We start from the raw sequence: 24792 nt of genomic DNA, 5'->3' as shown, positions 1-24792 counted from the left end.
CAGCCCCCTGTCCCCATCCTCCCTGGCAGGGGGCTGTGGCGATGGGACTGAGCTCTCACCCCGGGGTGTGAGCCCGAGACTGGCAACTTCTGTGCACTTGCCCTCCCCTCTCCCCTCTCTCACCCTATGGGCTGGAATGAGAAGTGGGCAGAGCCAGGGTGCTTTGCTTACACAGGCAGGAATGATGTTTCTTTTGCAAGGCAGAGCAATGTGACAGGCATCAAGGTCACCTGCTGGCCTTGGGCCACCTGCCTGAGCACGTACAGCTCCATGAGAGGGAAAGGGATCCCTGTGTAGTCTCAGCTCCTATAGTTTTGGGTCCCAACCAATGCAACTACTTCTTGGAGATGTTGTGCAGATTATTAAGGTATCATCTAAGAATTTATACATGATGATTTCTATAATCTTTTAATTCTATGTCCTCCCCTCACCCATCTTCTTTCCTTCAAAACCAGCCATCCTGACAGTTCCCCAACCATAGTCAAACATAAGCACCCTATTATTTCAGTCACTCCATTTCTTTTTAAGTCCCAAGGTTCTAAAAAGTCAAGAACTTTCCATCTCCTACTTCTCTTGTACCCCGACATCCAGTCTCTTCCCATGGCACATCGTCTTTTCCTTTAGAAAATATCCTCTGCAATGACACAAAACATCTAAGTTCTATTTGCGGTTATCTAAACTTAAAGACTGGCTTTAAAAGGGTGATGCATTCTTTAGCCTGCAAGTGATCACATTTTCCTACATCTGTTGATGTTCCATTAGGGCAAAATAACCCAGAAGGCCAAGCTTCACAAAAGTCAAAGGTTCCGATGATACAAATATGCTTTGGTTCCAAATGCAGCATGAATCAAACATAGTTTTATATTAATCAATACACCCAGCTGGAAGAATATTCTGATTTGAATCAGAATGTGTCTCCCTAGATAACATAAAGTAGGTGAGCTAATGAAATGACATCCTGGCCTCTGTACTTGGGTTCGACAAGAAAATGAGCATGACAGATGGCGCCGAATTCTGTTCCACGGACATGTAACTCTCAATCCAATTCCCATCTCTCCCCTCACGCTTTCCCTTTTATCCATAATGTCCTTATCTCTTACCTCCTAATTATGCAAACTCCATAAATGCCTCTCCAGATTTGGTCTATAAGTTTCTTTCCCTTAATTCATGCTTTAAAATTTGTAGTATGTAATTCAGAACTGAATGAAGTTGCCCATTATAGTTTCATATTTCATCTTTACCCCTAGTACCTCCTTCCCATATCTTATGTTTTCCTTTGGAACGCTTCCTTTGCTAAGCCTAGAATAGATGTTTAATAAATAGATTCGAAGCATGGATAATTAAAAGATATGGATCAGACATTTTTTCAATGATATGCAAATTGTCAGTGAAGAACAAAATAGAAATCTATTTCCCCACTGATTAAAAACAATTCATAAAGATGAATGAATTTGGTTTTCTCACAAAGGAGCTTTTCAAAAGGAAAGCTTTTTTGAATTTTGAGCTTTGCTATTAGCAGCACTTATGACACTGGGCACAAAGATCTTCCTTTCATTTCACAACTGCATAATTTGGTAATTATTAAGAACAGCTCTTTCTTGATATTTTTAAATCATGGGTCCACTGAAAACATCACCATTCATTTGTCCAGTCCATCCTTCTTGAATCTCTTCAAATGAAACATATTTTAAGCATCTTCAACTCTTGAGTTTTAGCTCCATTAAATTCCTGTCAACACATTCTTTTTTTCATGGAAATAGACGGACAATTATGCTTTTTGAACTCTACTAACAACAATGAAAAACATTAAGATGGAAGACTCATATGACTATTCAAGAAAGAGCCTGGAGAGTGTCTAAAAGCTGCTTCCCTTCAATGCACAGAAGTATCAGAAGGTTTATTTCAGCAAACAGGAAACGTTCAGGATCTAAAGGAAAGAGGGTTTTATTCCAGGCAGTAATATTTCATTGAGCTTCTGGAGCCACTGATTCAGAATGGCCAGTTCCTTTCTAATTTATACCATGTTCCTCATTTCTGGCTGCCTATTTAGCTGAAGGACTCTTTCCTGGGTGAGACTTCATTTGCCTCCTGGAGGAATTCAAGAAGGAATTAACTAAGGAGGCTGGGATAGGAATTTCAAACACAATAGAATGGAACCCAAAACACTGTAGATAAAAGGCTTATGCTAACCTATTATATAAAATGCTTTGGGAAGGACTTAACAGTTGTCCCTTGAGCCATATGGGTTTAACACTGTGTGGGTCCACTAACATGCAGATTTTTTTCAACCAAATGCAGATAAAAAATACAGTATTTGCGAGATGCAAAACCCATGTGTAAGGAGGGCTAATTTCCATAGGGCCTTGAATATTCACGGATTTTGCTATCTGCCGCAGTCCTGGAACCAATCCCCTGTGTATGCTGAGGGATGACTCTCATTGATCTAGAACTTCCACTTAATTTTGCATTCTGTTTCAACTTAAACACACTTCCTCTTAGGGAATAGGAAAATTTTGAAAGAGAAATATATAGGCTACACTTTATAAAACTTCAAGTGCAAAGTAATGAATAGTTAAGGGAAGTTAGAAAGGCCTTGGGGGAAATCTAGAAATAGACTCTAACTTAGTAGAGACAGCTGTTAAATATTTTTTTCCCCCATTGCTTAGAAAAATACAAATTTTCCCTCTGGCAAGATGGGTCTCATTCCCTATGATGTGAGCCCCTTACTGTGGTCCCACATCCCTGGCCAGTGAGTGGCCGGTGACCTGGGGGATGCGGGCTATAGATGGGGATGGAGGCAGCAATGATCTTGGCTTTCCCACTCCCTGCAAGTGGCCAGGGGGCTGCAGGTGGGTGCTGTGGGCAGTTGCTGATGGAAGCCCAGGCACCCTTCTGTAGTCCTGTTTGTGCTTCCTGAATCCCTGCATGGAAACCAATGCCTATGCCATTCTCCCCGCTTATTGGTGATGTCCTCTATCCCCTATATATTTTTTTTTTTTTGAGATGGAGTCTCACTCTGTTGCCCAGGCTACAGTCCAGTAGTGCGATCTCGGCTCACCTCAACCTCTGCCTCCTGGGTTCAAGTGATTCTCCTGCCTCAGCCTCCTGAGTAGCTGGGATTACAGGCGCCGCTACCACGCCGAGCTTTTTTTTTTTTTTTGAATTATTAGTAGAGACTGGGTTTCAACAATGTTGGCCAGGCTGGTCTCAAACTCCTGACCTCAGGTGATCTGCCTACCTCAGCCTCCCAACATGCTGGGATTACAGGTGTGAGCCACTGCACATGGCCTTCTACCCCTATTTGTTAACTCGAATTTAAACTTCCATGCTTGCTGGCCTTGTCACAATAAAACAACAACTTCTGGGAAATGTTAAAAAAAAAAAAAATTCTCCCCTCCTAACCAAAAAGGAAAAGTTAGGCACCCCTTATTGAGCAGATTTTGGAAATGAGGCCTTGAATAAAACTTTCTAGATGTGACTTTTTTCTCTTAAGGCATTTTTGAGCCATGTTGGGGGTGAAGACTCTTTGGAGGTATGCAATATGAATTCCTGCCTGCCTTGTGAGAGGAACAAATGCCGAGCATCTTGGTGATCCACGTTTGTCACTGGGAGCACCGTCTTTTTCCTTCTGGCCAGTAACACTGTGAGGTTCTCAGGGGCTTAGTGACGTGGGCCAGACAGTTGAGTCTCCTATTCAACGTTCCTAGTTTGCAGTGGTTCTTGATTTCCTGAATTACGTGCTCTGTTTCTCTCTTTCCATATATAAAGATATATATACATATATATCTTTCCATATATATATATATCTTTCCATATATATATATATTTCCAAAATTACTTGTTAACATTTGTTGATTTTTTTTCCCCAAAATCCCTCTGTCATTACTTGTTAGTCTACTGTAGAATACTGAAGCTCAGGAAAATGAGCTTATTTTCTTTTATGTAAGATGACTTAGGGTAAGACCCTGTGAGCACAGGTCTGTCCGGTCCAGAAAGTTCATGGATCTTAGGAGCTACTCAGGGGACACATTGCCTCTTTTCTGGCTTCTTCACTGATTCTCGTTTCAGTTGTGTTTCAATGACTGAGGCTGTGGGAAAGTGCCCTCCACGTCTGTGACACCTCTCAGGGTCCCGTGTTGAGTGTTTGGACTCAGGGCCCAGGTGAAGCCAGCCTTACCTTTTTGTAGAGACTCCTCAGATCTCGGTACTGCCACATGCTGTTGAGGACCTGAGATGCGGCCTTGACCACTTTTGGAGAGTGTCTGATGAAGAAAAGACAGGAAAGGCAAGATGTGAGTGGGACAGCTGTGTCATATTTCTGTAATTCTTGTAGTATTTCAAACCTCTTCATTATTATTATATCTATTATGGTGATCTGTGATCAGTGCTCCCTGATGTTACTACCGTAATTGTTTTGGAGCACCACGAACTGCGCCCACCTAAGACAGCAACCGTAATCAAGAAATATTGTGTGTTCCGACTGCTCCACAGACTGGTCCTTCCTCCTCTCTCTCCTCAGGCCTCCCTCTTCCATAAGACAAAACAATGTAGAAATTAGGCTAATTAATAACCCTACAATGGCTCCCAAGTGTTCAAGTGAAAGAAAGGGTTGCACGCCTCTTACTTTAAATCAAAAGCAAGAGATGATTAAGCTTAGCGAGGAAGGCACGCCACAACCCAAGACGGGCCAAAAGCTGGGCCTCTTGTGCCAAACAGTGAGCCAAGTTGTGAATGCAAAGGAAAAGTTCTTGAAGAAAATTAAAAGTGCTGCCCCAGTGAACACAAGAATAATAAGAAAGTAAAACAGGCTTATTGCTGATATGGAGAAAGTTTGAGTGGTTTGGATAAAAGAGCATATCAACCACAACATTCCCTTCAGCTAAAACCCAATCCACAGCAAGGCCCTAACTCTTTTTTTTGAGACTGAGTCTTGCTCTGTTGCCTAGGCTGGAGTGCAGTGGCGAGATCTTGGCTCACTGCAACCTCTGCCTTGCGGGTTCAAGCGATTCTCCTTCCTCAGCCTCCTGAGTAGCTGGGATTACAGGCGTGTGACACCATGCCCAGCTAATTTTGTATTTTTAGTAGAGCTGGGGTTTCACCATGTTGGTCAGGCTGGTCTCGAACTCCTGACCTCGTGATCCACCCACCTCAGCCTACCAAAGTGCTGGGATTACAGGCGTGATCCACCATGCCCAGCCAACTCTCTTAATTATATGATGGCTTGGTGAGGTAAAAAAGCTACAGGAGAAAAGTTTAAAGCTAGCAGAAGTTGATTAATGACTTTTAAGGAAAGAAGATATTTCTATAACATAAACCAAAATATTTGTGTGATTTGCTTTATTGAGATATTTGCTTTATTGCAGTAGTGTGCAACCAAAACTACAATATCTCTAAGGTATGCCTGTAATTCCTTTGACTTAAAGACAGAGAATTTTAGATCCTTTCATGAATCCAGATGAAGCTGCATTTCATTCTCATATAATCGATGCTGAACAAAGATTAAATGTGATGTTTTGTTGTATTTTATCATTTAGCTAAACATTTGTTCATGACAATATCCAAGCAACTCTAGAAAAACATATATTAATATTCAGGTCGTGACAGTGTAGTTGAAATACAATTAGTATGCAAAAATGCTTCTGAGTAGAAACAAAAGTGTAGTTTTTGTTTCTATCTTTTGCATAGTTACAAAACCAGAAGAGACTGTGAATGTGTAACGAACAGCAGGTTTTAACCTCTCAATTAAAATGCCAATACATCACAGTGTTATACTAACATGTGAAGGTTAAAGAAACTTTGCTTTCTTTTTAGACTTTAATTTTGATGCATTCACTAGATGGATGCCATAGAAATTTCTACCTGAAAAACTCTTCTAAATATTGATTGAAGGGCTTGGACAATTGTGTGTTTCTAATGTGACAAGTGATTATAACCCAAGCCACAATACACAGTTCTTTACTGACAGTAACAGTTAAGACTGTTAATAGCTTTTCCGTCTTATGACAAAATATAGTGACACATTCAACACTACTTCCCATATAACTGTTAAAATTGGGGAAAAAAAACAAATGTATTCTTGAGACAGATGAACATGATAGAATGTCCATAATGTATGTTTAAAATGATGTGAAAAGAATAAATAATTAAGATTTCAAAATGGCGAGTATAAGACTACTATAAGAGTTAATAACAATTACACAATTGGAGCTTGATCTTCACCAGAGCTGTCACGTCAGGGGTGGTGAGGACTTCAGTTGGTGCAGTTCATTGTGGCTGTCAACACAGCTGTGCCAGCAGTGGGATCACAGAACACTAGCCCCCTTGGTTGTGTCCGCCAGACGCTGTGAGTTGTGCAGTTCTGATAGACTGTGATTGGCAACTCGCCAATCTGACTCATTAACATCACTGCACATTTAAGCTTGTATATATATATATGTATATATAAAGAACATGTATAAATACATAAACTAGAGCATCATAGCAAGGCACGTTTCTTCCATCTGTGTTTTCCCATACTATCACAAATAAAAATCAGGTTTGAACTGAACTTATTTCTAGAAATAAGTTTTTTAAGGAATAATTTAGGGTGGGCAAATTAGCAATCATTTTATAAATAAGCTATGGTGTATTTGTATACCTACCGTTCCCAATTATTAAATTATCCTCAGTTCCAAAAATTTGATTTTCAATAAAGAAATTCTATTTCCTTAAAGTTTGTCTAGAAGTCCATGGGAATCTCCATACCTACTATTGTAATAGAATTGAGTCAGAAATGGTGAGTTTCATGCTCAAATTTGGAGCAATTCTCCTGAATTCATTTTGTTTTAAGAGCAGTGAAAAGCAATAATAAAACTGAAGTGTAGGTAGGAGATGAGGATAAATGTAGTTATAAAAACCTTGTTTTGATCTCCAAATTAGTCAGTATATATATAAAAAAAGAGATAAACTACATGAAACAGTGAATGAGACTGACTAAGCAGGAGAACTGTAACCAGGAAGATGCTTGATTCAATCCAATTTAACACTTCTTATTAAACTCGTAAATCCAGGTTGTTGGCATTGGAAAAAGAGATAAAGGAACAACAAGACAGAATGAGCGCCTATTCTATAAGTAAATTTTCAGCCAAATTAAACGGCATTTATGAGATCATCTTTAGTGAAAAAAATCTTCCCATTAACAATAATCAAGATTGGACCTGGCTTATCAGGACCTTAGCAACATGGCTCTGTATTATTTTATAGATGGTTTCTTCAAGTGATTTGTAATATCATTTCATAGATGGTTTCTTTGAGTGATTTGTAAATTAGTTTCACCAAATAATTTTATTTGACCATAGGACTCAATAAAACTTTTTTTTCTCTTTAGGCCCATTTAGTGATGCTTATTGCAGTAGGAATGCTCATAAAGTTGGAGAGAATTAATATATGCCAAACCACTCCTCAAAGCTCTGTAACTGTATAATTCAGAGAAAATACTTTAATCTTTGAATGTCTCATGAATATAGACAAGAATATATCAGATTGTTTTGCAGACTACGGTTTTATTGTGTGTGTAGGTGTGTATGCTCAAGAAAGCATTACCATATTAAGCTCTTAATGCTCAAAACAGGTAAGCACTTCAATTGGAGATTCCAAAGGTCTATTGAAGCTAAATAAAGAAGAAAACCATATGGTTTCCTGCCTACGTAGGATAGCACTTTATTGTAAGTACAATATCATAAGATACAGCTCAAGCCAACAGTCTCCACTGCGCAATTATTATATGAGTCCAGTGGTGCTTTTCTACTTGATATGAGAAAACATTCAAATCCAAATGCAAAATTGTTGATTGAGCCTATTTGGAGGTCTCTGGGTGCTTAAACAGAAACTCTGAATCTTCTATAATACATTGGTACTATCCTGAATTAAGTGAAATAATGAGACAGAATTTCCAGAAAGTCTCAAAGTGCGTCCCTCAAAGTGTTTAATAACAACAGAAAAACTATTTAGCATTTACATGTAAAAGAATGGGTGGTGGGGTGGCTTGGCGGGGAATGAAAAGTCAAAAAATAGACTCTTGATAACAAAATGTTTACCCTTTTAATCTTATTTAATTACATCGAGGGACTTCCAAGAGGCAAAATTTAATTAAGGTTAGTGAAGGTTTCTGTAAAATTGACACCTTGCTGATATACCGATGCGATGGCTTGTGAAGCTATTTTCCAGCTGTATATAGTAAGATACTGTTGGTTCTTAAAAACTGGGAGGCATTCTTATTCAAGGAGGTGCAGTTGCTTTGACACCAAGTCTCATCTCTTTTTGTTCTATCTGCACGAAGGCCCTCCTTTCTCACCACTGTCTGCACTGCCTGGGAAATTTCTACTCATTCTTTAAGATTTGATTATCACCTCTTCCAGCTAGCATATTGTGACAGCCTCTCCCTTAGGTTTAGATTGGAAAGTATAGGCATAGTGACTTGTTAAATTAAATATCTGCCCCACATCTCATAGCTTGTAAGGGAGGGTACTAGATGAGAACTGAGTTCTCTGACTCCATCACGCCCTGTCTCCTCCCCCATCCTTCCTGCATGGTGACTTGCTATGACTTGGTGGCTACTGTGATGTTGGTAAGGTAGACCTGACTTGGTTGCAGAGCTGAAGAGGCACAGAGCAGAAGGATGTAGAGACATCATCAACACACGGACTTCCCACCACAGAGGAACAACAACAGAATACCTTCATGTATCCAGGTTGAACTCGTGTCGCTGCCATGTGGAAGGAACACATGGGTGTGCTGGATCGTCAAGTCCATTTTACCAACAGTAAGAGAGAAGACTGGAAACCATTTGCCATTTTCCTTCTCTTGATTCTCAGAGACAAATGCTTTCCAGTGACAGTCATAGTACTACCTGTCATCAGGAGTTGAAAGGCACATTCAGAACCAATTTTATCAGGACAGAGATATGGCGTCACCAGGTAACTTACTTATCTCCTTTGCTTTTGGAGATGCTGACCAACTTCTCGATGCCACCGGCATCCCGTAAGGCCTTGGCGTTCTCCATGTTCTTGGTAATCACTTCGTGCAGTGTGCAGCAGACGGCTGTCACTGTGTCATCCGACATGGCCTTGCTTGCAGTGCTGTTGCTGTTGTTCCCTCCTGGAAGCCTGTGGACTAGGTCTCGCATGGCGTATTTGCCTGGAAAAGAAAATAAAGAGAAGAGTTGAAAGGAGGTCAAGGTGAAGGCAGAGATAGTGGCAGAGGTGGGTATGGGGGAGAAGAGAATACGACAGGCCACGTTTATGCAAAATTGTTTGTTTCCCATCACTGAATGTTCCCTATTGGGTAGTTTTAGACACATCTACAGAGAAAAACAGTCGTTCCTCATGGCAGTGCATCCACTCTGCTGCTAGATTGACCTGGGATCAAATCACTGGCCAAGTTATTTCATGCCTCTGAAGCCTCAGTTTTTTCAATCTCTAAAGTAAGACAATAATGGTACCTGCCATACAAGGTTGCTGTAAAGCATAAATGAGTGAATGTATGGAAATGAACAAGGACACAGGACTCAATAGGTATTAGCTATTATTATGTTCTTGCTTGATGTTTATAGAAGTCAAGAAAAATGTATGGGAATTCTAACATAACCCTCAAAAATACCTTAATGAAAGCTATGTTGGGGCCTGTATTTTTTAAAAAGAGTCAAAGCAAAAATGTGTGGGGAACATGATCACATATGTGAGTACTGAGCTTTGATTCATTTAAAGCAAGGAGAAACACTGAAAGCAGGAGAGAGGTACTTGACAATCTATAACTATGTGTCCTCTGAACTATAGTAACCTGATGCTGTTTGTCTCTCTGATGGGATTTTATTGTGTAGTTCTACCAGGTAACACTTACTAATTTGGTGTGTTTTTGTGTGAAAAATATAATACAATCCAATTCTGCTTCCTTAATTCACTTTAACATTATTAATCTTACTATTCCCAATGACAAAGGTACTTATAATGACATATTTATGGAGTACTTTTAGTTTACAAAGCACTTTAGGCATTACCAATAGCCCTGCAAGACAATTAATTTATCCCACCTGCAGCTTCCATTTCTGCTCCTTTAATTGACTTCTGGAAGTAAGTAAATGAGTGCCTGTAGCAAAGCTGGCTGTTCTCACATTTTTCAGATGGAATTGGCAAGTGCCCAAAGTTAGATCCCTTCCTTGTCTCCCATCCCCCAATTAGGCATATTTAGCTAGCTCCTAAAGGCTGTTTGAAATATTTCACCTCCATATACATATCTATAAATAATAGTCTTCTTCTGCTATTTAATTCTCTGGTGTATGGTGCCTGGCAGCAGGAAGGGAACCTTGTGGGAGTAGGCGATGATATCTTAATTCCAGGCAGTGATACATAAAACACAGGCCCTTGTAATTTTGGTATCTGCTCTTATCCTATGTTTAGGTGGCTTATTTTAGCTTAGAGAGAAAATGCTGATACTTAAATTACTGAAATAGAAAAGTGTGTTCATTCACTTGATGATAGCTGAGGAAGTGTCTGACAAAAATGGTTTGCCTGCAAACCCCCAAATGTAGCATATTTATTTTCTAATGACAGCAGCTAAAATAGTTTATCTATTTATCATTAAATCAGCCTTAACTCTGGTTAAGAGTTTACTTTTGTAGGGCTCAGCATGCTGGAGATTCTACCAGTTCATTAACCCCCACAAACCATTAGAAGACAAATTTGAGCTCCACAGACATGAAATGATCAATGTGTTCCTTTTTCCTTTTTCTTATAAGGAAAGTGATGAAGGAAGGGCAAAATAACTGAAAAAATACTCCAGTCATTGTATATACGGGGACATTTACACCGTTGACTGTGTATGGAGGACTGGTTTCGTGACCTTGGACACTGTCAAGGTTAAAACCAAAAATGAAGAGAGGGTTAAGAATTTGGCTGTAGTATTTTTTAGTTTTGTTGGTATTATCATTTTGAAAATTATGTCAGATAAATATGAAGATGTAGTCTCATCCTCCATGGCTTTCCTATCCTTGAGTCCTGATTAAGATGCGGGTCTCCCTGTAATGTTACTTTATTTATAGATAATAAGTAGATGGCAGGGTACCCAACCCCTGCAGAGCAGCCTCTTCCACTCACCCCAATGTGCCATTCAAGTACTATCATTTTCCATGTGCCCCATGATATGGAAAAGACCAGGAGTCACTGTTATATTTAACTTACCCCAACTTTACTGTCGAGGAAACTCATTGGATTTATTTTATTTCTAGTATTTCCAGTATAGGTTACTGACATTTTACTAGGCAATTGGAGATTTTTCATTAAGTCTATTTATCAGTCTATCTGGAGGAATATATTTTAGTCCAAATTTTTGACCATCCAAGTAAAGGAACAAATCAGGTAATATTATTCCACGGAGAAGAAAACCTCGGGGCAGTTTGTTAATTATTTTAAAAGTTTACAATTCTTTTTTAGCCTTTGATTATGTGTTGAAAATGCTGTCTTTTTACAGTGAAATTTAAATCCTATCTTCACAAGAAATTTGGGTAGCAAAAAAAGATTTTTAGCTCTTTCTAGTGTTTAGAAACTTTGAAGCTGATTAGGGAAATAATAAAATATGGGACATAGAATAATTACAGATGCAAGTGACCTTGTGTTGTATGTTTATAACACTAGTTCAGGGAAGAGACAAGTTAGATAGGACTGGAGTTGTTATGGAAGGCTTGATTCAGGAGGTGTACATTTAGGATTTTTTCTTGTATGTCAAGGGGGCAACAAGAACAACTTGATATTTTACAAAAAGAATTCTGGTGCATTAAGAAGGAAGGTTTCAGAATAGTAGAACTGAGGGTGGAAGAAACATATAGTCTTTTTCTTGACAATAATGTTCTCTTCTTCTAGACTTCTAGTGAAATTATAAGCACTACAACTCAAGGTAGTGTGTTTCTATAACTGTTCCATATCCTGTATTTTCTTTTTAACCTAAGTTTCTAAACACTTGAAAGAGCTAAAAAGCTATTCTTGCTGCCCAGTAGGAGGAATCTTGATTCCTCTCCTTCTACTGTTTCAGGCAGACTTTTGGGTCTTTGAGGTCTGAGATTTCTTCAGAGGGTAAATGAAGTTAATTCCCTTTTTTTGTATCACATTGGCAACAGGAAACTGCAAAGTGGGTGGTTCAAACTTTTTTTATAGTTTCACACCATCAAGGTGGTCAAATTGTTTCCTTTTCTTTTTAGAGAGAGAAATGGATGGAGGTAGGGTTCTTTTAGGACTGGGGAAGAAAGAGGTTGGATCACCAGGTGGAGGTTGTGGGCAGTTTTTCACAGTCCCAGGGACAGAAAGGGCACCTAGAGCCCAGCTGTGGTCCTGTGGTGCATTGAGATTCTCTGTGGATGCAGAGCATAAGCTTCCCCGTGTTTGAGCCTGGCATGGGGCAGAAGAAGTGCCTGTCTTGGAACGACCTGCTTAGGCCCTCAAAAGGAGCAGGCACCAGTAACCACTGCAAATAGATGACTGCTCCAGCTGACTGCTCCACCTCCTTCTTCTTCTTCTTCTTCTTCTTCTTCTTTTTTTTTTTTTTAAGACAGAGTCTCACTCTGTTGCCCAGGCTGGAGTGCAGTGGTATGATCACGTCTCAATGCAACCTCCATCTCCTGGGTTCAAGCGATTCTTCTGCCTCAGCCTCCCGAGTAGCTAGGACTACAGGCACATGCTACCACACCTGGCTAACTTTTTAATTTTAGTATAGATGGGGTTTCACCATGTTAGCCAGGCTGGTCTCAAACTCCTGACCTCAAGTGATCTGCCTGCCTTGGCCTCCCAAAGTGCTGGGATTACAGGTGTAAGCCACCATGCACAGCTGACTCTACCTTCTAGATTTAATTTGATTAAAAGATATGACACAGACTGAAAATAATAGAGTGATTCATTCATTTGGCAGGAAACTATAATATTTCAGGAACAAACAAGAACCTGTGACTACAAAAAGGTGGTCATGGGAGGATCAAGGACATGAGAGCAGCCATGATGGAAATTCTTAAGAAGCAACTGACAGGGCTTGGAGCCCAGGGAAATGTTGAGGTAATGCAGGGAAACAGGATTCAGAGATTTCACACAGGAATAACACAGAGGGTAGTAAAAACCAAGTGAATTTTAAAGCTTAATATTAATGGATAAATTGAATGTTATTTTTCCACACAAAGAAAAACATGCAAAATTAGTTATATTACTTATATGAGAGAATCACATAGCAAAATCCCGTCAGAGAGACAAGCAGGTCATCAGGTTCAAAGAATACCTGGATTTATGAAAGCAAAGTGGATACCTTGCCTTGCTTCTATTTTGAATAAATGTGCTACCAATGATCCACTATCATGGACTCACATCTGAAAAAGGGAAATCATGGTGCTCGCTTCGGCAGCACATATACTAAAATTGGAATGATACAGAGAAAGATTAGCATGGCCTCTGTGCAAAGATAATATATAAATTTGTGAGGCGTTCCATCTTTTGTTTTTTTAAAAAGAAAAGCTTGTTCTTTGTCAGATCAAAACAATACAAAACAAGACTGTACCATCACCACTACCACAAACAAAGTCACTCTTTCTTGCTACAGTTCCCAATAGAAATGAATCCTTGGGCCATTTCTTTTAAGTTACTTAGTCTCTAGTAACAATGACTATATGTCTGATTTTTGCAATACTGGTAAGAGACGACCATTGGTGATAACATAATTGTGCAGAAAGAAGACTGTATTTTCATCAATGATGGACTAACTGAAACCTTGTAACTTTGCTACCCTTTCCACTGTGTGTATGTGTGTGTGTGTGTGTTTCCTTCAAATACCCATATTTTGTGTTTGGTGAACCAGTTTTCTAAATCCAGATTTTCTTGAAAAACTGCAAGCAAAGATTATTTTCTCTTTACAGTGCTTCATTCTCGAAATCTTCTGTTAAGTGTTGTTGGGCACACCAAGGTACCCCAACGGACTCACTCAGGAGACCTAACAAACCATGTTGCCCAAGAAAGGCACTCCTTGCAGACTGCTTGTGCAGAAAGGAGCTGGTGGGGATTTCAAGATGAGGTAACAGCCTTGCTCTCGTTGACTGCTTCTGTTTCCATGTTGTGTTTGTGACTTTCTGTTTCTATTTCTGAACTAAGCCTGTATTTGTTACTGATGTGCATACTACCATTTGGTTTTCGCATTGGTGGCAGGAATGTTGAGTGGTGGTCTTATGGTCTAAAGACCTGCATTCTCTAAGGCAGCAGACAACAGGGAAGTCACTTGAGTTCCTTCCTACACTTACGATAGATCTCTTCTGATCACTGATGGAGTCCTATGTGTAGATGGTCTTTGTTGTGCACCATTATAAACTTAAATGTCTCAAACTGATTAGAGAAAATATATTTTTCCAGAAGGTCAGCTGGACTGGAGAGCAACCCCAGATGAGAAACATCACAACTCCTTTGTCTTCGAGATTTAAGTAGTTCTATGGCCCTCCTGTTTCTGCAGCTGCTAAAACTGATCTGTGGGTTTTTGCTGAGGTGCTCTGAGTTTATTTTTTCCAAAAAACTTCTTTATTGCAGTAAAATACTTATAAAATTTACCATTTTATCCATTTTAAATATATAGTTCATTGATATTATGTAGACTCATATCATTCTACAATCATATATCGCCAAAACTCTTCATCTTGCAAAATTGAAACTTTAAAAGCATTTAAACAACTCCCCAACCCTTCCCTTCAGTCCCTGGAAACTCCCATTCTACTTTCTGTCTCTTTGAATTTGACAACCAGGTACCTCATATAAATGGCATCATAAAGGATTTGTCTTTTTGTGATTGGATTATTTCACTTAGCATAATGTTCTTAAGGTTCATCCATGTTGTAGCATATGTCAGAATGTACACTCTTTTTTTCTTTTTTTCCAAGCAGGGTCTCATTCTGTCATCCAGGGTGCAGTGCACTGGTGCAATTTCAGCTGACTGCAACCTCTGCCTCCTGGGTTCAAGCAATTCTCATTCCTCAGCCTCCTGAGTAGCTGAGATTACAGGTATGTGACACCCCACCCAGCTAATTTTTTGTATGTTTAGTAGATACAGGGTGTCACTATGTTGGCCAGGCTGGTTTGAACTCCTGGCCTCAAGTGATCTGCCCACCTTGGCCTTCCAAAGTGCTGGCAGTACAGGCGTGAGCCACTGCACCCAGACAGAACTTTCTTTTCAAGACTGAATAATATTCCATTGCATGTATATATCATATTTTGCTATTCTTCTGTTGACGAAAAATTGGGTTGATACTTCATTTTCACTCTTGAGAATAATGGTGTGAACACAGATGTACAAATATCCTTTTACTTTCAATCTATTTCTGTCTTTGAATCTAAAGTAAGTTTTTTGTAGGCAACATATAATTAGATCTTTTTTTTAATGCACTCTGTCAATCTCTGTCTTTGATTGGAGAGTTTATCCATGTATATTTAAAGTAATTACTCATAAAAAGGGTCTTATTTCTAGCGTTTTTCTGTTTTCTATATGCCTTATAGCTTTTTTGTTTGTCCCTAATTTCCTGCACCACTATCTCCTTTGTGTTGATTGTTTTCTGTAGTGAAATGTTTTAATTTCCTTATTTTCTTTCGTCTATATAGTTTAATGATTTTCTTTGTGGTTACCACAGGGATTACATTTAACATTATACCATTATAATTGGAATTTATACCAGGTTAACTTCAATAACATACAAACACTTTTGTTCATTTACAGTTCCATCTCACACTTTTCAGTTATTGATGTCACACAATTACATCTTTAAACATTGTGTGTCCAAAAACATAAATAATTGGTTTTTAAAAACGAATTATGTAGAAAATTTCTCTTTAATTATGTAGAAAAAAATGTGGAGTTAGGAAACAAAGTCACAATAATGCTAGCCTTTAAACTAGTAATTGCTTTTTCTTAAATGTACTGAATTATGTAGAAAACAAAAGTAGCATTATAAACCATTGTTCAAACAATATGAGCTTTATAATTGCCCATGTATTTATCTCTACTAAGATCTTTATTTCTTCTTATACCTTTGAATTACTGTTTAGTGTTCTTGCATTTCAACATGCAGGACTCCCTTTAGGATTTCTTACAGAGCAGGTCTAGTGGTAGTGAACTCTCTTAGTTTCTGTTTATCAGGGAATGTCTTAAGTTTTCCCTCACTTCTGCTGGACATAGGATTCTTGGCTGACAATTTTTTTTTCTTTCAGCACCATGACTATATCAACCTACTACCTCTGGTCTTCAAAATTTTGATTAAAAAATCAGCTGATAACCTTATTTTGGATTTCTTGTGTGTGATGAGTCACTTCTCTCTGCTTTCAAGATTCTTTATCTATGTCTTTCAACAATTTGATTGTAATGTGTTTCAGTCTAGGTATCTTTGAGCTTATCCTATTTGAATCTCATTGAGTCTTGAATGTTTATATTTATGCCTTTTGTTAAATTTGGTAAGTTTTCAGCCATTATTTCCTCTAATAATCTCTCTATCCCTTTCCCACTTTTTTTCTCCTGAGTCTTTTGTAGTGTGTATATGATCTTCTTGATGATGTCCACAGAACCCCTAAGCTCTGCTCCTTTTCTTCGATCTTTTTTCTTTCTGTTCTCCAAAGTCAATAATTTAAATTTTCCTGTCTTCAACTTTGCTGATTCTTTCTTCTGCCTGCTCAAATCTGCCTTTGCATTTCTTTAGTGAATTTTTCATTTCAATTATTGTACTTTTCAGCTCTAAATTTTTCTTGTTTGTTTTTAGGTTTTCTACATCTTTATTTATGTTTCCATTTTGTTCACACATCATGTTCTTGACTCTCTTCATATCTTCCTTTAATTCTTTGAACATCTTTAAAACAGTTGTTTTAAAGTCTTTGTCTAGTAGATCTACCTTTGTGCCATTTTTCAGCTATGGTTTCTGTTTTTTTTGTTTGTTTGTTTGTTTGTTTGTTGTTTTTCCTTGAACTGGTCATACTTCCCTGTTTCATTGTATGCCTTGTGGTTTTTTATTGTTGTTGAAACTGAAAATTTGAATGTAATAATGGGTTATCTGGAAATCAGATTCTTCCTCTTTTCCAGGGTTTGTTATTTTTTTGTTTTTGTTTTGTTTTTGACTGTTTTAGGCTGTCTCTGTGTTGAGAATTAGCCTTAAGATCTTCACAGATGTTTTCTGAGCATGAGAGTTTCCCTGGGCATGCATAATGGCTCTCTTATTTCTCTTGTATATGCAGTTGCTTTTGAATATGCTAGTCTTTAATGACTGGCTCCCAAAAAGGGAAAAGAAAAACATAAAGTGGATGAGGAGGGTGAGGGTGTCAGCTCTTTAAATCCTCTGAAAATAACTTCAGCCAAAGATAGAGGGGCTTGCAATCATGGTATGGGTATGTGCAACAATGGCTGCTTGCCTCTGTGTTTGTGTCACTGTAGTGAGAAGCAGCAATCAGCAGAAAGAACAGATCCACAATATTTAGAGGACAGGGTCTTTTGTGTCAACCCTGGTTTCTGCCAGCTGCAAGTAAGCTGCTCTAGGAACATGTGCACAGCTACCTGCCACAGGGCTGAGGGGTGGGGGACGGGTAGCTACTGTGAGCTAAGCTGAGATTTACCAAATATACTGTACTTTACTGTCCAAGCCTTCTGAAATTTTTAAGTCTTCAATAGACTCCAGAGTTTCAAAATAGTTATATCAGTGTGACGGTTAATATTAGGTGTCAGCTTGATTGGATTGAAGGATGCCTCGGTGGGTTGGTAAAGTAGTGTTTCTGGTGTGTCTGTGAGGGTGTTGCCAGGGGAGATTAACATTTGAATCAGTGGATTGGGAGAGACAGACCCACCCTCAAGGTGGGTGGGCACCATCCAATCGGCTGCCAGCATGGCTAGAACAAAAGCAGGTGGAAAAAGGTGTGATAAGATGGCTTGCTGAACCTTCTGGCTTTCACCTTTCTCCCATGCTGGATGCTTCTTGCCCTTGAACATCAGACTCCAGTTCTTTGGCATCTGGACTCTTGGACTTACACCATTGGTTTGACAGGGGCTTTTGGGCCTTCGGCCACAGACTGAAGGCTGCACTGTTGTCTTCCCTACTTTGAGACTTTTGGTGTCAGACTGAGCCACTGATGGCTTCTTTCTTCATCAACCTGCAGATGGCCTATCATGGGACTTCACCTTGTGATCATGTAAGCCAATTCTCCTTAATAAACTCCCTTTCATATATACATATATCCTATTAGTTCTGTCCCTCTGGAGAATCCTAACAGACAGATTCTGCCAAAGTGATTGTGTCCAGGTGGTGAGACAGATTCCTGGTGCTTCCTACTTCTCCATCAGCCTAGAATCCTCTCCCGTCTCTGAATTTACTTTTCACCAATAATTGATGATATAAAAGTGAGGAGCTGATTTCCATGTGATTGGATGTCTGTAAGTTAGTGTGAAAAGGGTTAAAGGGTTTTTTTCCTTTTGTATATAAAAGGTTGTTTGATGTTTACAATGCTGGAATGTTTTGTCTCTCATTTCTCTTTTGGGAAATATTTGGAGCTTAATTTATAGAAATCTGTCATTTGCACACTATAAATATATCTAATTTAAACACAGTCTATCATCAAAGGGGAAAAATATATGCAAAAAATATATATTTTAAAACTGGTTAGTGTGGCTTACAGACCAAATTGGTGAAGCATTCAAAATGGTATTGCTTAGTTACTGAAAATGTCTGAATGCTTATTAACGTGGGAAAAGTCTCTTCTGGATTGTCCGGAGATCTCTGACCTCTGGAAACATCTGGAAGGTTCTGAGTGCTTATTTTTTTTTCCCCTAAAACAAAATACATGGAATACTACTTAGCAATCAAAAGGAACACTATGTGCTGCAACCTGAAAAGATTTGAACGGTATTATGCTAAGTGAAAAAAGCCAGTCTCAAAAGGTTCTATATTGTAAGATACCACTTATATAACATTCTTGAAATAACAAAATTATAGAGATGGAGAACAAATTAATGGTTGCTAGGAGTTTAGGATACTTAGGAAGACTGTGACTATGACAAGATGGTACAACAAATATCACTGGGTTGAGGGAATAATTCTGTATTTTGATAGCCTTGATGGTTACACAAATCCACACATGTGATGACACTGTACACATATACTGCAATGTTAATTTCCTGATTTATTGTGTTATAGTTACATAAGATATAGCCATTGCTGGAAACTGGCTGAGGGATACATAGGACCCCTCCTTACTATCTTTGCAATTTCCTGTGAATCCATAATTTTTTTAAAGTTAAAAATTAGAAAAGTCACACAGAAATATAGAAATATGCCAATAAACATGTGCTGACAAAAAGGTGTTAATAAATCTTAAAATGTATCCCCTGGTTCAACTCACAATGGACTTGACAAGGATTACAAAAAAATAGCACATATGAGATAAGAAGACATCCAGTCAGAAGTTCCTGAATCCTCCAGCTTACCCAAGAGTTTGCTGGGGATTCTTCTGTTGTATGTGTATAAACATTTTCTGTGTCTAGAAAGTGGCATAACTTTTCTATTCTCTGGATGAGACTGATAAATGGAGCTCCCAATTTGATTGGCTTATGGAAACAAGTAAGTCCTTATATATGTAATTACAACAAGAAAACTAAAAAATTGCCAATGAAAATACTCTCAGAATGCTTTAAGTTGCTGGTCCTTTAAGAAAAAAAATAAAAATCTGGCCAGGCGTGGTGGCTCATGCCTATAATCCCAGCACTTTGGGAGGCCAAGGTGGGCGAATCATGAGGTCAGGAGTTCGAGACCAGCTTGGCCAACATGGTGAAACCCTGTCTCTACTAAAAATAAAAAAAATTAGCTGGGTGCAGTGGCGGGAGCCTGTAATCCCAGTTACTCGGGAGGTTGAGGCAGGAGAATCGCTTGAACCTGGGAGGCAGAGGTTGCAGTGAGCTGAGATCATGCCACTGTACTCCAGCCTGGGCGACAGAGTACGACTGTCTCAACAACAACAACAACAACAACAACAACATCTTTCACAAAAGCTTATTTCAAGGAAAAACACAAAGAAATTTCACAATGAATTAAATTAACAGCCTTGGTAGCTAGGTTAAAAAATTTAAAGCAAAGAAATAAAAGTTGATACCAGGTTAGCAAAGACAAGGGAAAAAATAGTACTAAGACACTTCAGGACCTTTAAGGACATTTGAAGAGGTTTCAATATTTAGTATCTAAGGTAAAAAGAGTTGATGCAGTATTTTCAGCTAAAGCAAATCCTTGCAATATCAGACTGGTTTGATAATATTAGGGGAAAAACAGAGATGTCTTTCCCCTGGTTTTATCATTTCATAAATCTTTTGTTAGCATGATCTGTTTTATAAAAGATTAGGTTTATTTCCTCAATTTTTAATAATATGAATTTTTAAGATTTCCAATTCTAGGTTTATTAAACAGATAAGCTAATATTATTATTTAAAAATTTAAAAAGGTTAACAAGTGTTCAGCTAGATTGAATTGTAATAACTGCTGTTTCATGAAGGAGTCGCTCTTCTTCACCTTAGAGAATTCCACAACAATCTGTTACTGAGTTACTCCATCAAATTCCTCTGAGTAAAATTTTTAATGTCCTCTTTTTGAAAAAACACTGTCCACTAAACACATAGGCACACACATATATGCGCTTCAAATATCTGCAAATGTACAAATGTCCTGGACTTGTTCATGTTGCTAATTCATGAAATACAAAAACAATATATCAGACTGTTGGAGGAAGGACATCGTGAGGAGTCACAGGCAGCTTTCTGGAATCTCAGCTGATCTCAAGTACACACAGGCAACTGTCTCCTAGCCTTCTCTATGTCTGTGAGGAAACAACTCAGTTACATGGTTTCAAAGTTATAACTAATATGAAAAGTAGATGCTGCATGTGTTAGTTTTCTTTTCTTCTTTTTTTTTAAAATGTGATCTTTGTCATTTTTTATTGTGTTTATTGGGATCTTGTTTTTTTTGTTAAGCTAACTACTAGTGGTCTATTGATCTTTTTTTTGGCCTCTTTTTTTTAATTTATTATTGTTATACTTTAAGTTTTAGCGTACATGTGCACAATGTGCAGGTTTGTTACATATGTATACATGTGCCATGCTGCACCCACTAACTCATCATCTAGCATTAGGTATATCTCCCAATGCTATCCCTCCCCCCTCCCCCCACCCCACAACAGTCCCCAGAGTGTGATGTTCCCCTTCCTGTGTCCATGTGTTCTCATTGTTCAATTCCCACCTATGAGTGAGAATATGCAGTGTTTGGTTTTCTAATGCTGCTGTAACAAATCACCACAGGTTCAGTGCTTTAAAACTAGATACATTTATTATTTCACAGTTCTGCAGGTTAGAAGTACAACACTGGTCTTACTAGGCTACAATTAGGGTGTGGGCAGATTATGGTGTGGGAAGGACTGCATTCTGGGAGCTCTAGGAGAGAATCATTTTCTTGCCTTTTCCAGTTCCTAGAGGCCACCTGATTTCCTTGGCATGTAACCCTCTGTTTCTACCTTTAAAACTAGCAACAATGGGCCTTTCTTGTGTCACATCGCTCTGACCCTTTCATTTGCCTCCAACTGCTCCCTTTTCCACTTTTAAGGCCCTTTGTGATTACATTGGGCCCACTGGGATAATCCAGGGTCTTCTTCCTATCTCAAGGTTAGCTGATTATCAACCTTAATTCCCCTTGGCCACGTAAGGTGGCACAGTCACAGGTCTGGGGGAATAGGCTCTGAACATCTTTGGAAGGACATTATTCTGCCTACTACACTGTACTAGGTACAATAGTTGTAAAATAATATGAATGTGTCTGTAAGATAATGGAATGCATTTTTGTTTATCGAGGAAGAAAGTGTGTCTGAGGTTAAAAAATCTGGCTGTGTGTTAATATGTAAAATTAAGACATATGTGAGGATGTGCAATAAGTTATGGAAAGGTAGAGAAGAAGTGAACCTTATTTGCCTTGGTTTATAATGCCTGGAAATAATGAACTTAAAAAAAAAACAATGAAAGGTGTTACAGTCTTTTATAAAGTTTGTGTAATTTTGATGAGTTTACTTACAAGATAGAGAAAAGGCCTGTGAACTTTCTACTGCAAATGTTACATGAGCAGGGTACAAAAATAATAAAGTTAGTGTTGGGTTTTCTCTCTGATTATATTTGAGTATATACTCTGTTTTCAGTAAGAAATTGTGAAGAATAGTCTGTGCCCAAAGAACAAAAGCTTCTTTTGTCACTAAAATCCTCCTACTTGATATCCTGTTAATTTTTTTTTGTGCTTTTGTTACTCTCTTGAGTCACTTTTAGCAAAATTTCCTCACTTGTGGAAATGCTAGAGTTCAATCTTTTAAATTAATATTTAGCAAAAGATCCTTGCTTATGAAAATGCTAGAGTTCCTAATAACTTCTTTAACCATTTTATTATAAATATTATCATTCTGAGCCAAGCTGAAGTTATGTCTTGTCTTCAGCCACTCCAGATTTACACTCATATCTTGCATCCCAGATAACTCTTTTTGAAATTGCCTTCCACAAATCTGCACCACCACAGTCAAACTAATACAACTTTTTTTTTTGGACATAGTTTCACTCTTGTTACCCAGGCTGGAGTGCAATGGCACGATCTTGGCTCACTGCAACCTCTGCCTCCTGCGTTCAAACAATTCTCCTGCCTCATCCTCCCAAGTAGCTGGGATTACAGGTGCCCACCACCAAGCCTGGCTAATTTTTTGTATTTTTTGGTAGAAATGGGATTTCACCACGTTGGCCACGCATCTCGGCCTCCCAAAGTGCTGGGACTACAGGCATGAGCCACTGCGCCTGGCCTCAAACTAATACAACTTTTAGAAGTATCTTCTACATCTAAACCATCTTTGGGGTTTCTCAGAAAACTTCTGGTGACACTAAAGATTTTTCTTCTTCACTTTATGAGAAAAGGGATCCTAGAAATAATTGGCTATGTTCAGCATTTTGTAGATTTTTATTTGGTTTAATACTATGTTGAGAGCTGTCCTGTTCATCAAGAATCCAATACAAAAAGACCTGCCAAATGAAAAAATGAAAAGCTCAACCACCACTTAATTATGATGAGTAAAATATGAGCATTATGATTATGCTTCAGCAGTGATGACCTTTTCATTGTGGAGAGAGGCACACTCTCCTTCATGTTAAAGAATGGCACAATAATGGTCAACAATTTTTTAAAAGAAGATCCCATTTCCACATTTAAAATAGCCTTTTCAATTGGTGGTAATCCAAACACACATTGGATGGAATAAATTAAAAGGCCATGGAGATTGTTCTGTGCCCTCACCACTCTCATGGCCGTCACTGACTAATTCTTTATGAAACTAAACTGGCCTCAATTTGGATATTAGTGGTTATAATGAGTAAACAACCAGACCTATTCAGCCTTAGCACCAACAGGTGGTTTCTGATTTTTTGTCACACGATCCTAAATACCCCTGCCAAAGCCATGCGTCAGTATTGATGTCTGCTGGAAGAAACATCACAATAGCTCGATTAAAGGACTCTAACAAGTTCTTTTGACACTTCATAGAATAGAAAATTGGATCTTAGTTACACGCATCCCTATATCAGCTGATATCACCACCACAAATGAAGACTACCAAGGGACTGAGTCAGGAGTTCCAGAACTTGTTTGCACTGGAGGCAGAAAACTTTGAGAAAGTGGAGTGCCTACTAATCCAAGATCAACAAAACAAGGATTAATTACCTCAACAAAATGATACAAATTTCGCTGTGATTACTGTTCTGATTTGAATCGGGCATGTTATAGGAGCCTTCTGTCTATTTCCTCTGTCTCCAGTGCTTGATCTAACAGGTTATGCTTATAAAGACTAGAATAAAACATTCCTTAAATGGTATCTTCTAATTAATCCTTCAAAACTCATTTTTAAAATCCTTTAAAAATTTTAAAACAGATGATGACAATACATTATCAGGAAAAGCTAATAATTATAATAGTCCTGCAAATATCATGACGTATATTGATTGGTCTGAAACTATACAACAACTGAAAGCAATAGTTACATTATTATTTAACTATTATTATTACTAATCTGGGTGTTTTTCTTTAGCCATAGGCCTTCATATTTACCTAGAATCTGTCCTCCTTCCTACCAGAATGTAATTGAGTAAATCAAATCTGTGATAATGACCATGCCAGAGATGTTACATTTAAAGGGAAATATAATGTAATTAGACATGACAAGCTCATTTAAAATGAGTGCATTTCATATGTGGAGTTAATGCCTACACCATCCTCCCAGGACACTGGCTTGGTTCACGTTGTGTAGCTTAGGGCAGGGGTCCCCAAGCCCTGGGCCATGGAACAATACTGGTCCATGGCCTGTTAGGAACCAGGCCACACAGCAGGAGGTGAGCAGCAGGTGAGCGAGAATTACAGCCTGAGCTTCGCCTTCTGTCAGATCAGTGGTGTCATTAGATTCTTACAGGAGCGTGAGCCCTATTGTGAACAATGCATTGTGAAGGAGCTAGGCTGCACACGCCTTATGAGAATCTAATTAATGCCAAATGATCTAGGTGGACACTTTCATCCTGAAACCATCTTCCCCACCGACCTCAGTCCATGGAAAAACGGTCTTCCATGAAACTGGTCCCTGCTGCCAAAAAGGTTGGCGGACGTTGGCTTAGGGAATCCCAACCCTACAGGCAGTATGGCCAGGAGCACTGAAAACTTGGAGCTCAGAGAGATGGAATAAT

The 24792-nt window shown here is 38.6% G+C and overlaps 1 protein-coding gene and 1 non-coding gene across 5 annotated transcripts in view; one reads left to right on the top strand and one right to left on the bottom strand.

Annotated features, from left to right (window-relative positions):
- CTNND2 (catenin delta 2) overlaps positions 1-24792 on the bottom strand; it is a 928369-nt gene that overhangs the window by 41442 nt on the left and 862135 nt on the right. For all 4 annotated transcript variants that reach the window (XM_031003315.3, XM_031003313.3, XM_031003314.3 and 1 more), the window contains 2 exons: positions 8964-9174; positions 4178-4262 (listed from right to left, as the gene is read on the bottom strand). In XM_031003315.3, the coding sequence (XP_030859175.3) occupies positions 4178-4262; positions 8964-9174 (296 nt within the window). The remainder of the gene's footprint in view (positions 1-4177; positions 4263-8963; positions 9175-24792) is intronic.
- LOC115931392 (U6 spliceosomal RNA) lies at positions 13395-13502 on the top strand. The gene has a single exon (XR_004067891.1). It is a non-coding gene; the product is annotated as a U6 spliceosomal RNA (small nuclear RNA).

The sequence above is a fragment of the Gorilla gorilla genome, chromosome 19 (genome assembly GCF_029281585.2).
Source record: "Gorilla gorilla gorilla isolate KB3781 chromosome 19, NHGRI_mGorGor1-v2.1_pri, whole genome shotgun sequence".
Taxonomy (NCBI): domain Eukaryota; kingdom Metazoa; phylum Chordata; class Mammalia; order Primates; family Hominidae; genus Gorilla; species Gorilla gorilla.
The sequence above is the reverse complement of the archived record's forward strand: the minus strand, read 5'-3'. Positions and strand labels throughout refer to the sequence as shown.